Source organism: Lemur catta, chromosome 1 (genome assembly GCF_020740605.2).
Source record: "Lemur catta isolate mLemCat1 chromosome 1, mLemCat1.pri, whole genome shotgun sequence".
Taxonomy (NCBI): domain Eukaryota; kingdom Metazoa; phylum Chordata; class Mammalia; order Primates; family Lemuridae; genus Lemur; species Lemur catta.
Genome location: NC_059128.1, coordinates 11812973 through 11833663, shown reverse-complemented (window position 1 = coordinate 11833663; position 20691 = coordinate 11812973). Strand labels below are relative to the sequence as shown.

The following is a 20691-nucleotide window of genomic DNA, read 5'->3' as shown; positions in this document are numbered from 1 at the left end:
ACTCCCCCATCTGACTGACACACAATGCCCACAGCTCAAGCAGAAAGTGCCGTCTGACTAATTTGAGGTGAGAGAGCTAAGGCTGCCAGGGCAACAAGAAAGTGAGGAGAGAACTCCCAGAAAGGAGGGAGCCACAAGTTGAGGACTATGACCTGGCCGTTACAGGTAGTAGGTCATTAAATATGATATGTCAAATTTCGAATCAAAAGTTTAGTTTAGGCCAGGCGCGGTGGCTCACGTCTGTAATCCTTGCCCTCTGAGAGGCCAAGGCGGATGGATCGCTCGAGGTCAGGAGTTCGAGACCAGCCTGAGCGAGACCCCGTCTCTACTAAAAATAGAAATAAATTATCTGGAAAACTAAAAATATATATAGAAAAAATTAGCCGGGCATGGTGGCGCATGCCTGTAGTCCCAGCTACTCGGGAGGCTGAGGCAGTAGGATCACTTAAGCCCAGGAGTTTGAGGTTGCTGTGAGCTAGGCTGACGCCACGACACTCACTCTAGCCCGGGCAACAGAGTGAGACTCTGTCTCAAAAAAAAAAAAAAAGTTGAGTTTATTATATCTCAAACAAGAAGCAGTACAATTAATCCAAGTATGTGTCTAAACTTTTGACACAGTTTTGCCATCTTAACGGTAGCTTGCTTATGTCAGCAGTGAAGAAGTCTGGAGAGTGAGTGACTATGAAATTGCAAAAGGCGTTTTCCATAGCTTGTTGAGAACTGAATATTTTTCCTTGCAAGAAGTTGTCCAAAGCCTGGAAGAAATGGTAGTCAGTTGGTGCAAAGTCTGGTGAATACGGTGGATGACAGAGAGTTTTCAAGCCCAGCTTCTATAGTTTGAACAGCATCGTTTGTGCGGTATGTGGTTGAACGTTGTCTTGCAAGAGAATTGGCCTGTCTCTATTGACCAATCTCAGCTGCTTAATCACAAGCATCCTCATCATATTGTCCAACTGGTTGCAGTAGACATCCACTATCATCGATTGACCAGGGTTCATGAAGCTATAGTGGATAATACCAGCACTGGACCACCAAACAGACACCATTAGCTTTTTCTCATGAATATTCAGTTTTGGATTTTGTTTCTGCACTTCATCTTTACCCAACCATTGTGCTGAACACTTGCGACTGTCAAAAAGAATCCATTTTTCATCACATGTAACAAGACAGTGTAGAAATGGTTCACTTTTATGTTCCGAAAGCAAAGAAAGGCAAGCTTCGATGTGATTTCTCTTCTGATGATGTTCTGATCCACATTCATGTGGAACCCATCTATCCAGCTTCTTTACCATGCCCATTTGTTTCAAATGGTCCAATATTGTTGGAATAGTAATGTAACCTTGCTAATTCACGCATATGCTGAGATGGATTCACTTCCACTACAGCTTTCAGCTCATCATTATTCACCTTGGTCTCAGATCACATACATGGCTCATTTTTAAGATTAAAATCACCAGAAGGGAACTTCTCAAATCATGGACATACTGTGTGTTAATTAGCCACAACCTTCCCAAACATTTGGTTGATATTTTGGGCTGTCTGTGCAGCATTGGTTCCACGACAGAACTCATATTAAAAAGTAACATGAATTTTTCACTAATCCATGGTTTCACAAAAATTGCTCTAAAAAAAACCTTTGAAAGATAATCAAAAGCCAAAACATGCATTTGAAAGGATGAGGATGTACGTCCACAAAAAAAAAAAAAAAAAAAGACGTGTCAAAGTGAAATGTCAGAGATATCAACTGTCAAATTCAGTACTTAAGGAAATCAGACATTCCATACTTAATAACCTAATATAAAATGGAGATCATTGGTATTCTTGATTAGCTGTTTTGATTGAGGGAGGCCACCTGTTAATGTAATAAATGGCTTCTGTAGACTTCCACTGCTGTCCTTGTTTCCTAGAATTAACTATATGTAGTCCTAGTGACTTATTCCAACTTGAGTTTTATTTGCTTATTTTTATTTTAGGACTTTTCCATCTATCTACATAGGTGATGTTAGTCTATATAGTTACCTTTTTTGTGTGCTATCCATTCTGTTTTGATATCAAGAATATGCTAACCTCACAAAATTGCTTTTTCCATATTTTCTTTTATGCTTTGGGATAGCTTATATAGAATAGAAAGTATATGTTCCTTGAAAGTGTGGCAGAAGCTGCCAGTAAAATTATCATGGCCTAGTGCTTTTATTAGAAATAGTTCTTTACCTTTTCATGATTATTCTTTTATTCAGATTTTCTTCATCTTCTTGAATTTCTTAGAAAATCATGTTGTATATAGATGTCCAAATGAATTGATATAGTTATATATGTATTGTCTTATATATAAAATCTCTTCTAAATCTGAGATTATATCCTCTTCCCTGTTCAAAATATCATTCATGTTTTCTCTAATTTTTTGATTGATCCAACTTGCTATGGATTTGTCTATTTTAAATATCCTTTCAAAGAAAACATTTTGATTTGATTATGTTTTCTGTTGTTGTTTCCATATTTATCAATTTTAACTTTAGCTTTGCTACCTTAATTGTACTTTCCTTGTGTTTGTTATTTTTCTAACTTCTTGAATTGAATGCTGTTTCATTTATTAATATTTTTTGTCTATCTAGCTACAGTGAAAATCTAGCAGCTTTTGCCTGCTACCAGATAGTTCCCTTCCTTCATTATAGTAGGAAAAAGGAGCACTTCTACCCGACTCTTAGCCATTTAAGTAGGACTGACCTGAAAACCTCCAGCTCTAGGAGTGGCCAGATCAATCAGGCTCAGACAATCAAACTCCTGGTTATGCTCAAAGACACAGGGAGGGAGGGAAAAGTGTTTCCAGGTTTGTTTTTGATATTTTGGGTTTTTTACAATTCAGTTTCTAGTTAGCAATGCATACAATAAAGGGCAGAGACCTAGAGAGTAGATAAATTATTTAGGCTGATAAAATATCTGAGAACCCTCTAGACACTGAACCTGTATGAACCAATGAGCTAAATAAAAAAATAGTATCAAATGCAGAGAAGTCACAACTGAATAAAAATCAAGAGACCAGTGGATTAAGGTACAATGGCTAAAATTTTAATCTGATAAAGTAATTTTAAGTTAAAAGTAAAGAAAAGAGTGATAAAAGTAACCAAGATTTTAATCTCCATTGTAAGAAATGTAGGAAAAAACTTTCTATTACTAATACTTTCTGAAGATTTCACTTTGAACTACTGATATACTCACTCAAAGTCAGAGGTGTTGATGACATTGGAAGGTACTGTGCCTCAAGAATTTGTAACTGAATCCTGCTATTTACTGCTTGAAAACAAGTCCCCAATTCAAGTTCTGCATGGCAAACCTGCACATCAAAAAAGTGTTATTTGGCAAACAACTTTGGAATATTTCAAAAATTTCAAAAATTCAAAGGTAAAAAGCTAAGTTTAGAAATTTTGAAAGCATTGCTTTCTATTGACACTCAAAGCCTTAAGCTATAAGAGCAAGTTAAGAAGATAAATGTCATGGATTCTTTAAAATAAAAGATATTCACTTGCATGGATTCTGAAAATAGATGTTATGTCAACATATTGAATCTTTAAAATCAGTCACACCAAAAGACAATTCAAATTAAAAACAAATTAAATTTGTGAGCTGTATTACTGGAGAAAATGCCAATGAAATTAACACAAGAGGAACACATTTTCAAAAGAATTAAATGTAGTCAGTTCAGTTACTTTTTAAGAACACATGAAATATGATAAAAACATTATATATGAGACTATTTTTTCAAATTATAGAAATCAGAGGCCAGGTGCAGGGGCTGATGCCTGTAATGCTAATACTCTGGGAGGCCGAGCCAGGGGGATCTCTTGAGCTCAGGAGTTCGAGACAAGCCTGAGCAAGAGTGAGACCCCATCTCTACCAAAACCAGAAAAAATTAGCTAGGCGTGGTGGTGCACACCTATAGTCCCAGCTACTTGGGAGACTGAGACAGGAGGATCACTCGAGCCCAGGAGTTTGAGGTTGCAGTGAGCTATCATCATGCCATACGGCACTCTAGCCAGGACAACAGAGTGAGACTCTGTCTCAAAATAACAACGATAATAATAATAAAAAGATATATCACTCATTGTTTATAAAACACAAGGAAAATCATGATTAAAATTTTTTCATTGAGTCTTTTTTCATTATGGTTTTGTACCTACAATGTAATAACACATGAGAACACCTAAAGGTGGCAAAATTTCTCTTATTATTACACAAGTGTAGAGTTCACTTTCATAAAACAGAGCATCATTTGGCAATAGGTTTACCATTTCCTACTTGCCAGGGTTATTTCACAAATTCAATTTATATTCCAGGACATTAATTCAGATTAAGAGAAACTATTCAAAGTAGTTTTAAATTTTATAACAACCAAAAAATTAAAATTGCAATCAATTAGCAGGCATGTAGTAACTGCATTTAATCAGCATAAAACTATAGAAGATACAAGATATGAACACTGCTGCTGAATAATGTATCATTTCTTTTAAAGAAAAGAAAACTTTATTAGCCTTCCTGGAAGAGTTGAAAATGAAATAATAAACATAATTAGAGAAAACCATGATCTAATGATGTTTGACAATATCTTCTTAGGGAGGCAACACATAGTAAAGTTAAGAAAACTGGCTCTGGAATCAGAATGCCTCCTTTCAACTCCTGACTCCCAGCTACTGATTTTATCAACTCAGGCAACTGCTTCAATGTTTGATCTCCACGATAGGGATAAAGAGAAGAGGATCATAAGCTTAGTGTAATTACTAAATCACTCAGCATTAAGTCAGCCAAAAGGTAAATCTATAAATGCCAGCTAAGTCTTCAGGAAACCTTATCTCTTCCACATTATTCAACACAAAAATTTGAGATCTGAAGCAACTTACACTACTATCTGTTGAAGTCAAGAACTCTTTATTGAGTAAAATATTAGCTCTACATGAAGGTTGTGCTGATCATGGTAAAACAGTTGTCAGTGTGGGAGGGTATGTAACTCTGGCTCTTTCAATGTCACATTTAGAATATCTTGCTTTTTTCTTCAACACATGAAACAAAGCATACTATTCTTGCTTTAACCAATAATATGAAACATTCACTCCTAGTAACACATATTCATTTGTCCAGTATAATCCAAATACCCTTCTTTCAGGGAATCAAGATTTGTCCCCCTAGTACCCAGCATACAGCTGATATACACATGTTTATAAGACCTCTGATATATGAAACATAATTTAGCAGAAATTTAACCATAATCATTCATTCAGATTCTCCAAGGCAGATAATAAAATCTTCATTCCCCAGAAAACACTGTCAATGAGTTCTCTTCTGATGTACTCTGTCTTTAAAGTTTTACTATACAAATTATTCATTTGGATAATATATTTGTGCTTGCTATAAAAGATGGCTGCAGATTACTGTCTACTAAAACTAGTGTCAAAGATGCCAGTGACAAATTCCTGTCATAGTTACAGAACAAATTTGCTATATTTTAACACAAAATAACAACAATCTAATTGGCTATGCTTTTATTTCATCCTTTATTCTTTCATACCTACCTACACACATACAAATATTTAGTGCCAATAATATGCCACGCCCTTACTAAGAGCACAGTAAAATATGAAGAAAACAGATGAAAGTTTGATCCTACTTTTATTTTGTTTTAAACAAGTAACTTAAATAATTATAAGTTGTAATAAATGCTATAAAGAAAACACACTGGGGGTTCAGATAAAGAATAAAAAGCAAAAAATAATTATCATGAAATTTCAATTCTTCAGATCAATTATAGTAATCTTCGTTTTTTATTTTTTAATTCTTAATTTCCCCTCCAATTCGATGGTTCTCAAACCAGGCTACACATTAGAATCACCTGGGGAGCTTTTGAAAAATACAAATGCTTCTGCCCCACACCCTCCCCAAATATCTAATTTTACTAATTTAGGTGTGGGCATTTTTTTAAAGCTCCCAGTTGATTCTAATGTGTAGACAAGGTTACAAAGCACTTCAAGTCACCTTAAATATTTTTGGAAGCAGATAAAATATAAACCTTATATAAGATCACATGTAGGCTTGACCTTATAAAAACTTATCACTGATTTTTATAAATGTTATCCTGATATAGAAATTATATAATTAAATTATTAGAAATTTATAAATACAGTGTTTAGCTGGCTAAGTGAGAGAAGCAAATATCAGGTCTCAAAAATCCATCAGTACTATTGGTAATCAAGCATTTTACAAAAAAAAATCACTGTAAAAATGCTCATTCTAACTAGTTTATAAGCAGGTATACAGCCTACTCATGATTAAAATATCTTTCCTAAATTTATTTCAGGGCAGTCTCCAATTGAGTTTACAAGGTATGATTCTTTCTTGTTTTTTCTAAGTTCTCTACTACTAAACAAACTAAAAAAAATTAATAATTTAAAGTTACTTGTACTTCGGGATTATTTCCCCTGAAGTATAAAACATTAATAAAAAATGTGCTAGGAGAAGGTAACCCTGAGGTTATTTTCCAATGGAGAAAGAAAAACAGTTCTATTAGCCCTTTATAAATTATTTCTAAGATATAATTTTAACAAAAATTTTTTTTAAGAGATGGGGTTTCACTCTGTCAGCTGGGCTGGACTGCAGTGGCACGATGACAACTCGCCACAGCCTTGAACTCCTAGGCTCAAGCAGTCCTCCCGCCTCGGCCTCCCAAGTAGCTAGAATCATAGGCATGAGCCACTGAACCCTGGCAAATATTATTTTTACATGAAAATATTATTATTATTATTGCTTCTTGAGATCCTTCCAGGTCCTTCCAGGACCTCTATAGAGGTCAAGTTATCCTCCATCAAACAAATAAACAAACTCAACCACTAAATAATTCTAAAAATGTGAAATACTTTTAACATAACATGCTATTATCACTTACAGAAATTTTTGAAGGTGGTGTTATATCCAAAGAGTAATCCATTTCCTGTGTGCTAAGAGTTCTGAGTGATAGTGAGCATTCTCCAATGGTTTTCTTCCTGGGTGTCTGGATTTGAATCTTAAATACAAGTCTTACAGTTTGTAGACTTTGAAGTTTAATAGCAAATACAAAAGTTTCCATAAATTCAATAGCCTAAAAAAAAAAATAAAACATAAAACACATAAAGAAAAGGCTGATATGCCAATACAAAATAATATTTTATTTCTAAGAAAGGTATATTTAATTCTTTTTACAACAAAAAAATGTATTTTTTAATGCAAATGAAAATGAGAAAGACCATGGTTTGTTTTTCCAGAGATTATCCTGAATATTACCTTTCTTAAATTCACAAATCATCTGTTTAATTTTTTAGGAATTCAAGTCAACAACGCTTATCAGAATATAGCTTTTTCTTTTTTTTTTTTTTTTAGCATATTATGGGGGTATAAAAGTTTAGGTTACATATATTGCCCTTGCCCTCCCTACCCCAGATCAGAGCTTCAAGCTCTGTCCATCCCCTAGATGGTGCACATCGCACTCATTATGTATGTATACACCCATTCCCTCCCCCGCCACATCTGCTCGACACCTGATTAATGTTATTCCTAAATGTGCTCTTAGGTGATGATCAGTGAAACCAATTTGATAGTGAGTACATGTGGTGCTTATTTTTCCATTCTTGGGATACTTCACTTAGTAGAACGGGTTCCAGCTCTATCCAGGAAAATACAAGAGGTGCTATGTCACCATTGTTAGAATATAGCTTTTTCCCTTTTTGAAAATTTGATTATTTTTCCATCTTTGGTTCTGGGATACCTTTCCTGACATTCACCACAATTCTTCATCAGTTAATGACAGTGCTTCATGAATCTCACATGTGAGCACTCTCAGCACTCAAAAACCTAACTTGCGCACAGAAAGAGACTCGAATTATTTCTTTAAAAGAGCTACTCTTTATCTAATGTTTTTCCTATCTATCTTAGGCTCCAATTTCTCTTTTGGTGACATTGATTCCACCCTCTCCAATCTGAAAATCAAATTCCTTGATAGGGAAAACAAAGGAAAATGTGAGTTTAAAGTTCTACCTTGTCTCATAAGCACCTACCTCAAGAAGCAAGTCAGTGTTTTCCATGCTCAGAATATTTTTAAATGGGATTTTTGTTACTTTTAATATTATTAAACCCTCAGCTTACCAACTGTTCTTTGCTGTATACTCCTTTCTACCTTTAGTGCATCCTTTTGAAAAGGAGCTCTTTTTCTTTTTCTTTTTTTGCCTTTAGGAAAGGCAAGCTATCTGGACAACTAACATAAACATTTTGAATACAGGCACACCTTGTTTTCTTGTGCTTTATTGCAGTTTGAAGATACTGCATTTTTTTCACAAATTGAAGGTTTGTGGCAACCCCGTGTTAAGCATGTCTATTGGTGCCATTTTTCTAACAGTATATGCTCACTTTGTGTCTCTGTGTCACATTCTGGTAATTCTCACGATATGTCAACCTTTTTCATTATTATTATATCTGTTATGGTAATCTGTAATCAGTAATCTTTGATGTTACTATTGTAATTGTTTTCGGGCATCACAAACCATACTCATATAAGACAGGGAATTTGATCAATTAATGTTGTGTGTGTTCTGATCGCTCCACCAACCAGCCATTTCCCTGTCTCTCTCCCTCCACTCAGGCCTATTTCCTGAGACCCAACAATATTGAAATTAGGCCAGTTAATACACCTACAATGGCCTCTAAGTGTCTGAGTGAAAGGAAGAGTTGTAGGTCCCTCACTTTAAATCAAAAGCTAGAAATGATTAAACTTAGTGAGGAAGCCACGTCAAAAGCCAAGATAAGCCAAAACGTAGGCCTCTCGTGCTAAACACTTAGCTAAGTTGTGAATGCAAAGGAAAAGTTCTTGAAGGTAAGTAAAAGTGCTACTCCACTAGACACACGAATGATAAGAAAGCAAAACAGCCTTACTGCTGATATGGAGAAAGTTTTAGTGGTCTGGATAGAAGATCAAACCAGTCACAACATTCCCTAAAGCCAAAGCCTTATCCACAACAAGGACCTCACTCCCTCCAATTCTATGAAGCTGCAGAAGAAATGTATGCAGCAGAGGTTGATTTGTGCGGTTTAAGAAACAATGCCATCTCCATAAAATAAAAGTGGAAGGTGAAGCAGCAAGCACTGATGGAGAAGCTGTACCAAGTTATCCAGAAAATTGAGCAAAGATCATTGATGAAGGTGGCTACACTAAACAACAGATTTTCAATGTAGATGAAACAGCCTTCTACTGGAAGAAGATGCCGTCTAGGACTTTTATAGCTACAAAGGAGAAGTCAATGCCTGGCTTTAAAGTTTTAAAGGACAGGCTGACTTTCTTGTTAGGGACTAATTAATGCAGCTAATGACTTTAAATTGAAGCTAATGTTTATTTTCCATTCTGAAAATCCTGGGGTCCTTAAAAGTTATGCTAAATCAATTCTGCCTGTGCTCTATAAATGGAATGACAAAGCCTGGATGACAGCACACCTGTTCACAGGATGGTTTACTGAATAGTTTAAGCCCACAATTGAGAACCACTGCTCCAAAAAAAATTCCTTTAAGATTATTACTGCTCATTGACAATGCACCTGGTCACCCAAGAGCTCTGAAAGAGATGTACAAGAAGATTAATGTTTTCATGCCTGCTAACACAACATTCACTCTTTATCCCGTGGGTCAAGGAGTAATTTTGACTTTCAAGTCTTACTTAAGAAATATATTTCATAAGGCTGTAGCTGGCATATATAGTGATTTCTCTGATGAATCTGGGCAAAGCAAATTGAAAACCTTCTAGAAAGGATTCACCATTCTAGATGCCATTAAGAACATTCATAATGCATGAGAGGAAGTCAAAATATCAACATTAACAGGAGTTTGAAAGAAGTTGATTCCAACCCTCATGGATGACTTTGAGGGGGTTAAGACTTCAGTACAGGATGTAACTGCAAATGTGATGCAAAGAGCAAGACAACTAGCATTACAAGTGGAGCATGAAGATGCGACTGAATTGCTGCAATCTTGATATAAGTTGAATAGATGAGGAGTTGCTTCTTATGAACAAGCAAAGAAAATAGTTTCTTGAGATAGTATCTACTCCCAGTGAAGGTGCTTGTGAACACTGTTGAAATAACAACAAAGGATTGAGAATATTACATAAACTTAGTTGATAAAGCAGTGGCAGGGTTTGAGAGGATGGACTCCAATTTTGAAAGAAGTTCTACTGTGGGTAAAATACTATCAAACAGCATCGCATGCTACAGAGAAATCTTTTGTGAAAGGAAGAGTCAATCAATGCAGGAAACTTCATTGTTGCCTTATTTTAAGAAATTGCCACACCACCCAAAGCTTCAGCAACCACCTTCCTTGATCAGTCAGTAGTCATAAACACTGAGGGAAGACACTCCACCAGCAAAAAGATTACAATTTGCTGAAGGCTCACATGATCATCAGCATTTTTTAGCTATAAAGTATTTTTACTTAAGGTATGTACACTGTTTTTTTAGACATAATGCTATTATACACTTAAAAGACTATAGTATAAACATAACTTTTATATGCACTGGGAAACAAAAAAAATTCATGTGACTTACTTTATTACAATATTTGCTTTATTATGGTCATCTGGAGCTGAACCTGCAGTATCTCCAAGGTATAGTTGTACTGTGCCCCAATTTTTACTCTTATTGTAAGAGCTGATGTCTGTACAGTCAGAATTGTGTTTCTGAGAGTCTCTCAACCACTGAGCTATTTTTCTCTTTTAGAGTCTCAAGCCATAGGATGACACTAATAATATATTACACATAAAGTGTTTAATGAGCTTACAAATTAAGCAAGTGTGCTGGTTTAATTCACATTTTCCTCATTCCACAATAGGGATCTCTCAAACAACTTTATATATAGTCATAAAATTTTAAATGTAAGATTCTATACAGGTTTTAATATGAGAACATTTCCCCCTAACTTTTCCTAAGTTAACTTAGTTTTATTTGAAAATCAAAAAGTAAAATTGTTCCCTGATCATCACCTAAATGCACATGGGGGAATGATACCAACTGGATATCAGACTGAGGCAGGGGGTGAGGGGAGGGGATGGGTGTATGCCTACATGATGAGTGCGTTGCGCACCATCTGCGGAGTGGCCATGTTTGAAGGTGCTGACTCAGGTAGGTGGGGGGTGGGGGGAGGGGATGGAGGTATGACTACATGGTGAGTACCAGGCGCACTGTCTGGAGAATGGACACGCTTGAGGCTCTGACTCAGGGGGATGGGCAGGACATGGGCAATATATATAACCTGAGCTTTTGTACCCCCATAATAAGCTGAAATAAAAAAAAAAGTAAAATTGTTTAATTCAGAAAATATTCATCTTTGAGTGTCAGGATTATAACCAGAGCTAAGACGTATTTCTGTCTAGACTTTCAATGATGCATATTTTCATAAAGTGAGATCCTAATATATATACACCCATTTTGATTACTGCCTTTTTCAATTATTAAGAACATTTTTCTATGTCCTTAAAAATGCTTCCTAAATATTATTTTTCATAGCTGCCTAATATTCTATCACATAGCGTTATGGGTTGAATTGTATCCCCCAAGAAAGATATGTTGCAGTCTTAATTCCCAGTACCTCAGAAAGTGTCCTCATTTGGAAACATGGTCATTGCAGATGTAATCAGTGAAGTTAAGAAGTAGTAATGCTGGAATAAGGTAAACTCTAGTTTAGCATGACTGGTATCCTTGTAAGAAGATGGCCATATGAAGACACAGAGACACAGGTAGAATCCCATGTGAAGATGGAAACAGAGATTGGCATGATCTACAAGTTAAGGAATGTCAAGGATTGCTGGCTATCACAGAAGATGGGAGAGAGGCATGGAACAGATTCTCCCTCAGAGAAAGACCAGCACAACTGACACTTTTGAACTTCCTCTAAAGCTATGAGAGGTAAATTTCTGTTGTTTTAAATCGCCCAGTTGTGGTGCAGTACTTTGTTATGGCAACCCTAGGAAACTAATACACATCAGTATACCATCAGGTTTCTCAACCATTTCTCTATATGAGATATTTAGATTGTTTTCAATTTTTCCACTATGAAAAAAACTGCCAAAAATATTTTATATATATTTTTTGTTTATATTTTAGATTATTTCCATGGAACCATTTCCAAATAGAATTACTGTGTTAAACATTAAAAATATTTCAAGGTTTTTGTGTATATTCTTAAAATAGTTTCTAATTCAGGATATTATGGGGGTACAAACATTTTGGTTACATGAAATGCATTTGCCTTGCTCTGGGTCATGTGGTTACAATATAACTAAGTTATTTTAAAACCAAAAAGTAAATAATTTCTAAAAAGTTGTATGTTCTAGAGTGCTTATAAAATTTTTCCTAATTGAATGAAAGAAGGGAAAGCAATATGTAATTTAAATTTGTATTTCTATGATTTAATAATGAGAGTAATTTTTTATATGTTTATTAGTCATTTGAATCTTATTTTTAGATAATATATCTTTTTTCATTTGCATAAAAAATAATAACCTTTTAACCCATATCAAAAGACAAAAATAAACATGTATTTAAATTAATGTGAAATCTAGAATCTATAAAACCAAACTCAGGATCATAAGTCTCCCAGTTACTAACTGGAAGTATTTCAAAGAAATTAACTGCAGTCATGCAAGTATTTTTCAGTCAAAATGCATTAGGGTAAAGAGAAGACAAAATTGATTTCCTTTCATACAAAAGAAGTAAATAGGTTTCTGAGATACTGTTCATCTTCTATATGTTTTAGTGATTACAATTTCCTTTTTAAATGCATCTTTTTTTTTTTTTTTGAGACAGAGTCTCGCTCTGTTGCCCGGGCTAGAGTGAGTGCCGTGACGTCAGCCTAGCTCACAGCAACCTCAAACTCCTGGGCTTAAGCGATCCTACTGCCTCAGCCTCCCGAGTAACTGGGACTACAGGCATGCGTCACCACGTCCAGCTAATTTTTTCTATATATATTTTTAGTTGGCCAGATAATTTCTTTCTATTTTTAGTAGAGACGGGGTCTCACTCTTGCTCAGGCTGGTCTCGAACTCCTGACCTCGAGCAATCTGCCCGCCTCAGCCTCCCAGAGTGCTAGGATTACAGGTGTGAGCCACCGCGCCCAGCCTTTAAATGCATCTTAATATTGAACAATGAACTATCAAATATTTTTGAGACTGAAAATTGTCTTTTCACGGCAAAGGTATATAGTTTGTAGTTTCCCCAAAATAAAACACTTTCTTATTCTGATTGTTTACATGGATAACAGTGACAAATGTGAGAAAAACAGAAAAGAAATTCAAACACTTACATTGGAACCCTCCTTGGCTGAAGACTTGAAATGTACTGGTTTGGGCAATGTCAGTATTCCTTTTATGGAAATAGTAGGAGTATCTCCATAACTAGAGGGCCAACTTAAATCTCTGCACTAACAAAATTAAAAATACAATTTGAATTTTACAAAGGGCTCTGACAATACAAATACTTGATGTATTTCTTGAGTTAATGACTTTAGACAAAAACTATAAAAACAAACTTTAGTTTCTACTGAGACCTCATATTTCATCCACAGTAAATAAATTTTGATATTTAACATTCTAGATGTCGTATCAATTTCATTCTTGAAGTTAAAGACACACACATAGTTCTGTCATAAGATATATTTTTTGGATGCTTTATTAAATACTATTTTCTGTAAACTACTAAAGAATTCCAAATTCCAAAAATGATATTGGCCCATTCCCCAGAAAAGGGCAATAGTAGATGCCTATAATGTCTAAATATTCAATATTTTTTTAAATATTCAATTTTGTAATAAAAGTTGGTATTAACTATACTAATTTACCTGTAAAACCGTGATCCAGATCTGCTCTACTGAAGAATTGTAAAACAATTTCACATTCAATCTCCCCAAATCTCTTTCATCTCCTGATAGAGTAATTGTATCTGAATTGTAAAAGGACAAAGATGTTTGAAATACCATGCAATCCTTATAACACAATTAAGCTATGATACAATCCAATTTTAAGAACACAATTGAAAAATGCCACAATTATTTTGTAAAGCTCTCAATTTAATAAGACAAAAATCACACTTCACTGTTTTTATTGAAGCAATAGGGATAAGATACATACTATAAAAAGCACATGGTTTAAAAACTTAACCCAATTGCACTGTGAGGGATTTAAATTAAAACTAAGAAACACCTGCCTGAATAATAGTTATATGGCCTTAATACTGTACTATTCTGGAAATCCCTTCACATAAATACTTTTAAACAAATAAAAGATATTTAATTGCTTCACTTTTTTAAAAGATGCATTCATACTGGAACACTGAGAAATGGACCACGTGATCTGAGTATTCATATAATGATAAAACTACTAATGTAGATATAATCATCTGGAGTTATTTTTTACCTTATCATATAAACTTTCACATTACTATTGAGTAGAAATAATTCTCTTAAGAGTATAAAAATAGGAGACTTTATTTATTCCTTACCCAGGCTTCTGTTACTCCCCTGAGAATTTTTCCTTGAAGAAGAACTACTGGGTACACTGGACAATGAATCATGTCTCTACAAATAAAATTCTTCTTTAGTCAGAAATTGCATAGGAAGTGTTAAGGATGCTAATTGCATGCTAACCATTTGACAATGTTACTGGTCAGAATTTCCCACTTGTAGAGGGAAAAAAAGAAAAAAAAGTTTTTTGTGTGTATTATCAGGAAAATCTTAAATATCTTATAAGATAATATATTGGAAAGCCTTTGTTGTCTTTGTTTTGGTTTTGTAATAAGGAGAATGATATTACTGCTTAAGTTTCACATTTGAAAGCATTAATGACAATCAGAATATATTTGGAAGTACCCTGTCACCTAAAAACCTGTAAAGCAGCAGTTATCAAAGTATGGTCCCTCTAGACCAGCAGCAACAGCATCACTTGGGAACGTGGTACAAAGAAAAAATAAGGCCCCACTGCAGGGCTATTGGATCAAAAACTCTGGGGTAAGGCCTGGCAGTCTGTATTTTAACAAGTTCTCCAAACAATTCTGATGCATGTTAAAGAGTTGTTGCTATAAAGAATTAACTCTAAAAATTTAACTTGAGTGAGGATTATTAAGGATTATTTAGAATACATTCCAATTTTATAAAACATGTGTATATATAGTCACATGGAAAGAAGTCCACAAGTATATATAACAATATTTTCACAGCGCTTATACTCTCAGTTATAGAAAATACAGGTGATTTGTCTTTTTACTTTGCTTATCTCTACTAATTTTAAATAATCACTGTTTACTTGAACTAAAACAGAAACATTTTTTAAAATACCAAAAAAATTCTCAATTCCCTTTCAAAAACAGGAGGACAAGGTGTTAGTGTATAATTAAAGTCCTACATCTCAACAGAAATGCTAATCTTTACTAACTAGCTGGTTATGTTCAATAAAGTTAAATTAATAAGCACTTTTAATTATACTATTTTAAATACAGACTGCCTCAAGATTCCCTAACCACATACCAACTAGGAGATATAAACTTCATAAAAAACACACAAAAGAAAAACTGCTGCCTTTTAGTAATCAAATGATAGTTTCCTATAATAATACACATGAGAAATTTCAAATATTTATTCTTCAGTTATTAGAATAGATAAATCTACAAAAAATATACAACATATTGTTCCTAATTCACACATTTCTAAACTATTAATTTGAAAACAAATTATTACATATAATTAAATTTATATAATTAGTTTACCTGGATGAATCGCTGAGATGAACTTGTAAGATCAAACATAGATTTGCTTAGCCCAGGGGAACTGGGAGGTTTGTTGGTCCTTAAATCACAAACTACAAAGAGACATGAGGGACTTATTTTACAGTAAAAAATAGAAACATTGGAATTTTACTTAATTACCATAAGCTAAATCTCTATAGGACTACATCATGAATATTACATGCAAATCTACAGAAGAAATAAAGCCTTTTAATGAAATTTTTAAAACTTTTTAAAATTTTAGTTTTATTTGAAACAGAAATCAACATAAGTCAAACAACACATTTTCACATTCACATCAAATATCAAAATATATTCACTTTCTTCCTTATGTTTCCCAATCCTTGTTCTAAGAAAAAAAATCTAAAAGTGCTCTGTACTAAATGTAATTCAGCTAGTATTAATATTTAATAAGCTCTTATTACTTTAAAAAAAAAATCAATACTGAATCCCATATGCTCCTCCTATATATCCAGTCTAGATTTTTAGTTTCCTCCTAAACTATAATTTATGGTCCTTGAAGAAAGGAACTTTGTATACCAATTGTGTATTCTAGCACAGTGGGGAGCACAAGTCAGGCCCTTAAGTAAATATTTCTTCTTTATTTTTAGGAACTTACCCTAAACAGTGAGAATTTCATAGATCAGACATGTAAATGGTAGCCTATAACTGATAGTCTCAAATATGAAACTAAAAAGTTCTATAATCATTGAAGTATTTTCTATTTTCTTTGTTTATATTTCTAATCACATCATGGGTTTCTAAATTCATGATTTTCGCTGAATAGAGCAGAAAAGAAAAAAGATCATAACTATCTGTTATAGAATTTATGTATAGATAAATGATATATTTAAAATGTATATAAAATCATCTGAAAACAAAATTTTCTTTTTTATTGTGTATATTTATCATGTACAACATAATGTTTTAAAGTATATATACACTGTGGAATGGTTAAAGCTAGCTAATTAACAAATATATTCAATGACAGGATGTCAATAAAAAAATACATTACCTCATATAGTTATCATTTTTTGTGGTGAGAATACTTAATATCCACTCTTAGCATTTTTCAAGAATACAACAGATTGTAATTAACTATAGTCATAATGTTGTACAATAGATCTCTTGAATCAAAACTTCTTTCAGAAAAGGAAAAATAAAATGGAATTTGGAACTACCAGACATAACTCATTAATCTTCCAATTTTTATATTAAAAATACTACAGAGAAGTCATGTTTATCACACTTATGAAGCCCACTTTTCTCTTATTTTTAAATTGCTTTAATAATAAGAATCATTTCTTCCAGAGTCTTAGATTTAATCTGATTTCTAAATTTGTTAAAGAGGAAAAGCACAAAAAATTTTTATACCTGATCCATACAGTCTCGTTGCTTCTGAACGAGGAGGAAAGCGCCGATTCAAATCAGGTGAAATGTGCTGATACATATAGAATGGGTTATATACATCACAGCTCGGTCCATGCTGGAATGAACTGGAAAGTTCTACCTTTCGATCTCCAAAAGTTGCTCTGGCAGATCCTGAAAGCAAATGTTTCTAAAGTTTTACAACATCCTTTTCCTGGAGTTATTAGCCAACACCTGGTATAACCCAAGGCAAACGAAAAATATATTTTGTCACAAGTAATACTAGATCACATGCCTTTGATATCTAAAAATATCAGGACACATTTATGGAGTCCTGTGTGAAGTATTATGCCAGGGATCTGCTGTGAAACCTGCTCTCAAGACAGTCTGGGTAAATTTTTGGCCTTTTTCTTTGCCCAATAGGCAATTCTATATTTCATAATCTGACTTTCTTATTTTTCTACTTACATACAGAATATCTTCTAAATAAAAAGACTGGGTTTTTTTTTTTTTTTAGATATGCCCTTTTCAAGAAGACACAGAACATTTATAAAAATTGACATTGAGATACACTGGCAAACTATCAAATTTGAAGGCTTAAAATCACACAAAGTATGTTTTCTTACTACAAGGCAATTAAGTTGGAAATCAAATAGCAAAAATATGAACAGAAAATATTTATATGAAAACACTAAGGACCAAGAATAACCAAAAAGATAATCTTTAGAAAGAAAAATAAGATTGAAAGATGTGTTCTACAAGCTATTTAGAATAGAATACTGGCACAATTGTAGAAAAATAGATCAATGGAAAATAAAAGGCCCAGAAAGAGATATGCACTTTATAGACACTTAATTTATAATTAAAGTGACACTGTACAGCAGTGGAGAAAGGATAGTCTTTTCATTAAAAGGTAATAAGACAACTGGATATTGATGTGGACAAAAATAAGACTTCAATCAACTAAACATATTCACAAAACTTAATTCCACAGGGATCGTAGTTTTAAATTAAATGTTAAAGGCAAATCAATAAAGCTTCTATATTTAAGTTAACTTATAAGAAAGTTTTCATGACCTTAGGAGACGGAAGCTCTTTTTAAATGGAACACAGAAAGCAGTAATGATAGAAATATTTTAATAAATCGAACTAGATTAAAATTTAAAATTTCTATTTGTCAAAAGACTATTTAAGAGAATGCAAAGGTAACCTGTAGAGTGAAAGAAGAGATGTGAAAAACATAACTAATAAAGGGCTCATATCCAGAATACATGAGGAACTCCTACAAATCAATAAGAAAAAGACAGAACAAGCCTATATATAAATTGGCTTAAGACTTAAATGAATAGGCCGGGCGCGGTGGCTCACGCCTGTAATCCTAGCACTCTGGGAGGCTGAGGCGGGTGGATTGCTCGAGGTCAGGAGTTCGAGACCAGCCTGAGCAAGAGCGAGACCCCGTCTCTACTAAAAATAGAAAGAAACTATTTGGCCAACTAAAATCTATATAGAAAAAATTAGCCGGGCATAGTGGCACATGCCTGTAGTCCCAGCTACTCGGGAGGCTGAGGCAGTAGGATCGCTTAAGCCAAGGAGTCTGAGGTTGCTGTGAGCTAGGCTGATGCCACAGCACTCATTCTAGCCTGGGCAACAAAGTGAGACTCTGTCTCAAAAAAAAAAAAAAAAAAAAAAAAAGACTTAAATGAGTACATCAGAAGAGACTATCAATCTCATTAGTCATCAGGGAAATGTATGTTAAAACCTAAAGGAGATTAACTATATTCACTAAACACTCACCAGAATAGTTAAAACTAAAAAGACTGACAATAGCCAAGTATTGGCAAGAAAGTAGAGCAATGTAAACAATCATACTCTGCTGGTAAAAATGTAAATTGATATAATCACTATCGAAAGGAGTTTGGCAATTTCTACTAAACCTGAATATATTTATACTCTATGTCCCAACATTTTGGACATATATACAACTGAAATGCTTGCACATGTGCACCAAAAGTACAAGAATGTTCATAATTATGGCTACTATAAGGGCTATTATCATTGTTTATAATAGCCAAAAATTGGAAAAAACGTAAAAGCCCATCAACAGTAAAATAAACAGTAGTATATACTTACCACATAAAAATACCTTATGCTATGTATATAGAAACACTATTGTACAACATACCATTTAGAATACATAACAGATAAATTGTAATACACATTTCCTATACAGATATGAAAACAAATTAAAACTAATAAAAACTTGAATAAATCTCACAAACATAATGTTGAATTTAAAAAAACCATAAACAAAAGAATATAGACTGAATATGCCATCTTGTTTATATAAAACTCAGAAGACAAAAAATTAAACCACAGTATTCAAGGATATGTGCTTAGGTGGTACGAAGTTAGGAAACCAAGAGAGTTATAACACTTGTGATACTGGTTACTGTGGGGTGACAGAAAGGCAAGGATGAGGGTAGCTTTGGGGTTACTGGTAATACTCTATTTCTTTACCCAGGTGGTGACTATACAGGTGTTCTGCTTTTTAATAAGTCACTGAGCTATATGTTTCTGTTTTGTGCATTTTTCTATATGTGTATTACATCTCACAATTTAAAAATCGTAAAACATAGATCAAATTCCTTTCAAGGTTAATAATCACATCAGAAATAATATATAGATAAAAAGAATAAAAAATTTTAAAAGTAGAAAAGTAAGAATGCAAGGAAAGAATTTTTGCATAGCTGTACAATTTGTTTGTGTTTTAAGCTAAGTGTTATTACGAAAGAGTCAAGAAGTTTAAAAATATTAAAAAGTTTATAAAATAAAAAGTTATCATAAGCTAAGGTTAATTTATTAATGAAGAAAGAAAAATATTTTTATTTATTTATTTTTATTGTTTTTTACATAAAGGGTCTCACTCTGTCGTCCAGGCTGGAGTGCAATGGTATGATAACAGCTCACTGCAACCTTGAAGTCCTGGGCTCAAGTAATCCTCCTGCCTCAGCCTCCCAAGTAGCTGGGACTACAGGTGCCCCTCATAAAGCCCAATTAATTTTTTTTTTTTTTTTTAGAGACAAGGTCTCACAATGTTGCCCAAGCTGGTCTCAGACTCCTGGCCTCAGCAATCCTTCCACCTCAGCCTTCAAAAGTGTTCAGATTACAGGCATGAGCCACTGTGACCAGCAGAAAAAAATTTTGTTATAAACTTAATGTAGCCTAAGTGCACAGTGTTTATAAGTCTACAGTAGCATACAATGATGTCCTAGACTTTCACATTCACTCACCACTCACTCACTGACTCACCCAGAGCAACTTCCAGTCCTGCAGGCTCCATTCATGGTAAGTGCCCTACATAGTCATTACTGATAGTGGTCTGCCCTGTCCTCTCAAAATCTTTTTCTCCATCTCAACCCATTATCACTCACACATGCGTATATGCACACAAAAATATACATATTTGACTTCTTATGGTTAGGTATCTCTGTGAGCCAAT

The 20691-nt window shown here is 33.9% G+C and overlaps 1 protein-coding gene across 4 annotated transcripts in view; it reads right to left on the bottom strand.

Moving 5' to 3' along the window:
- The window catches only part of TC2N (tandem C2 domains, nuclear), a 43713-nt gene that overhangs the window by 4210 nt on the left and 18812 nt on the right, over window positions 1–20691 (bottom strand). For 3 of the 4 annotated variants that reach the window (XM_045561960.1, XM_045561958.1, XM_045561959.1), the window contains exons 4-10: window positions 17199–17366; window positions 15807–15898; window positions 14547–14622; window positions 13888–13988; window positions 13354–13470; window positions 6929–7120; window positions 3217–3331 (exon numbers count right to left, since the gene is read on the bottom strand). In XM_045561960.1, the coding sequence (XP_045417916.1) occupies window positions 3217–3331; window positions 6929–7120; window positions 13354–13470; window positions 13888–13988; window positions 14547–14622; window positions 15807–15898; window positions 17199–17366 (861 nt within the window). Of the gene's footprint in view, window positions 1–3214; window positions 3332–6928; window positions 7121–13353; window positions 13471–13887; window positions 13989–14546; window positions 14623–15806; window positions 15899–17198; window positions 17367–20691 lie in introns of all 4 variants that reach the window. The other variant, XM_045561961.1, reaches the window with a different exon arrangement.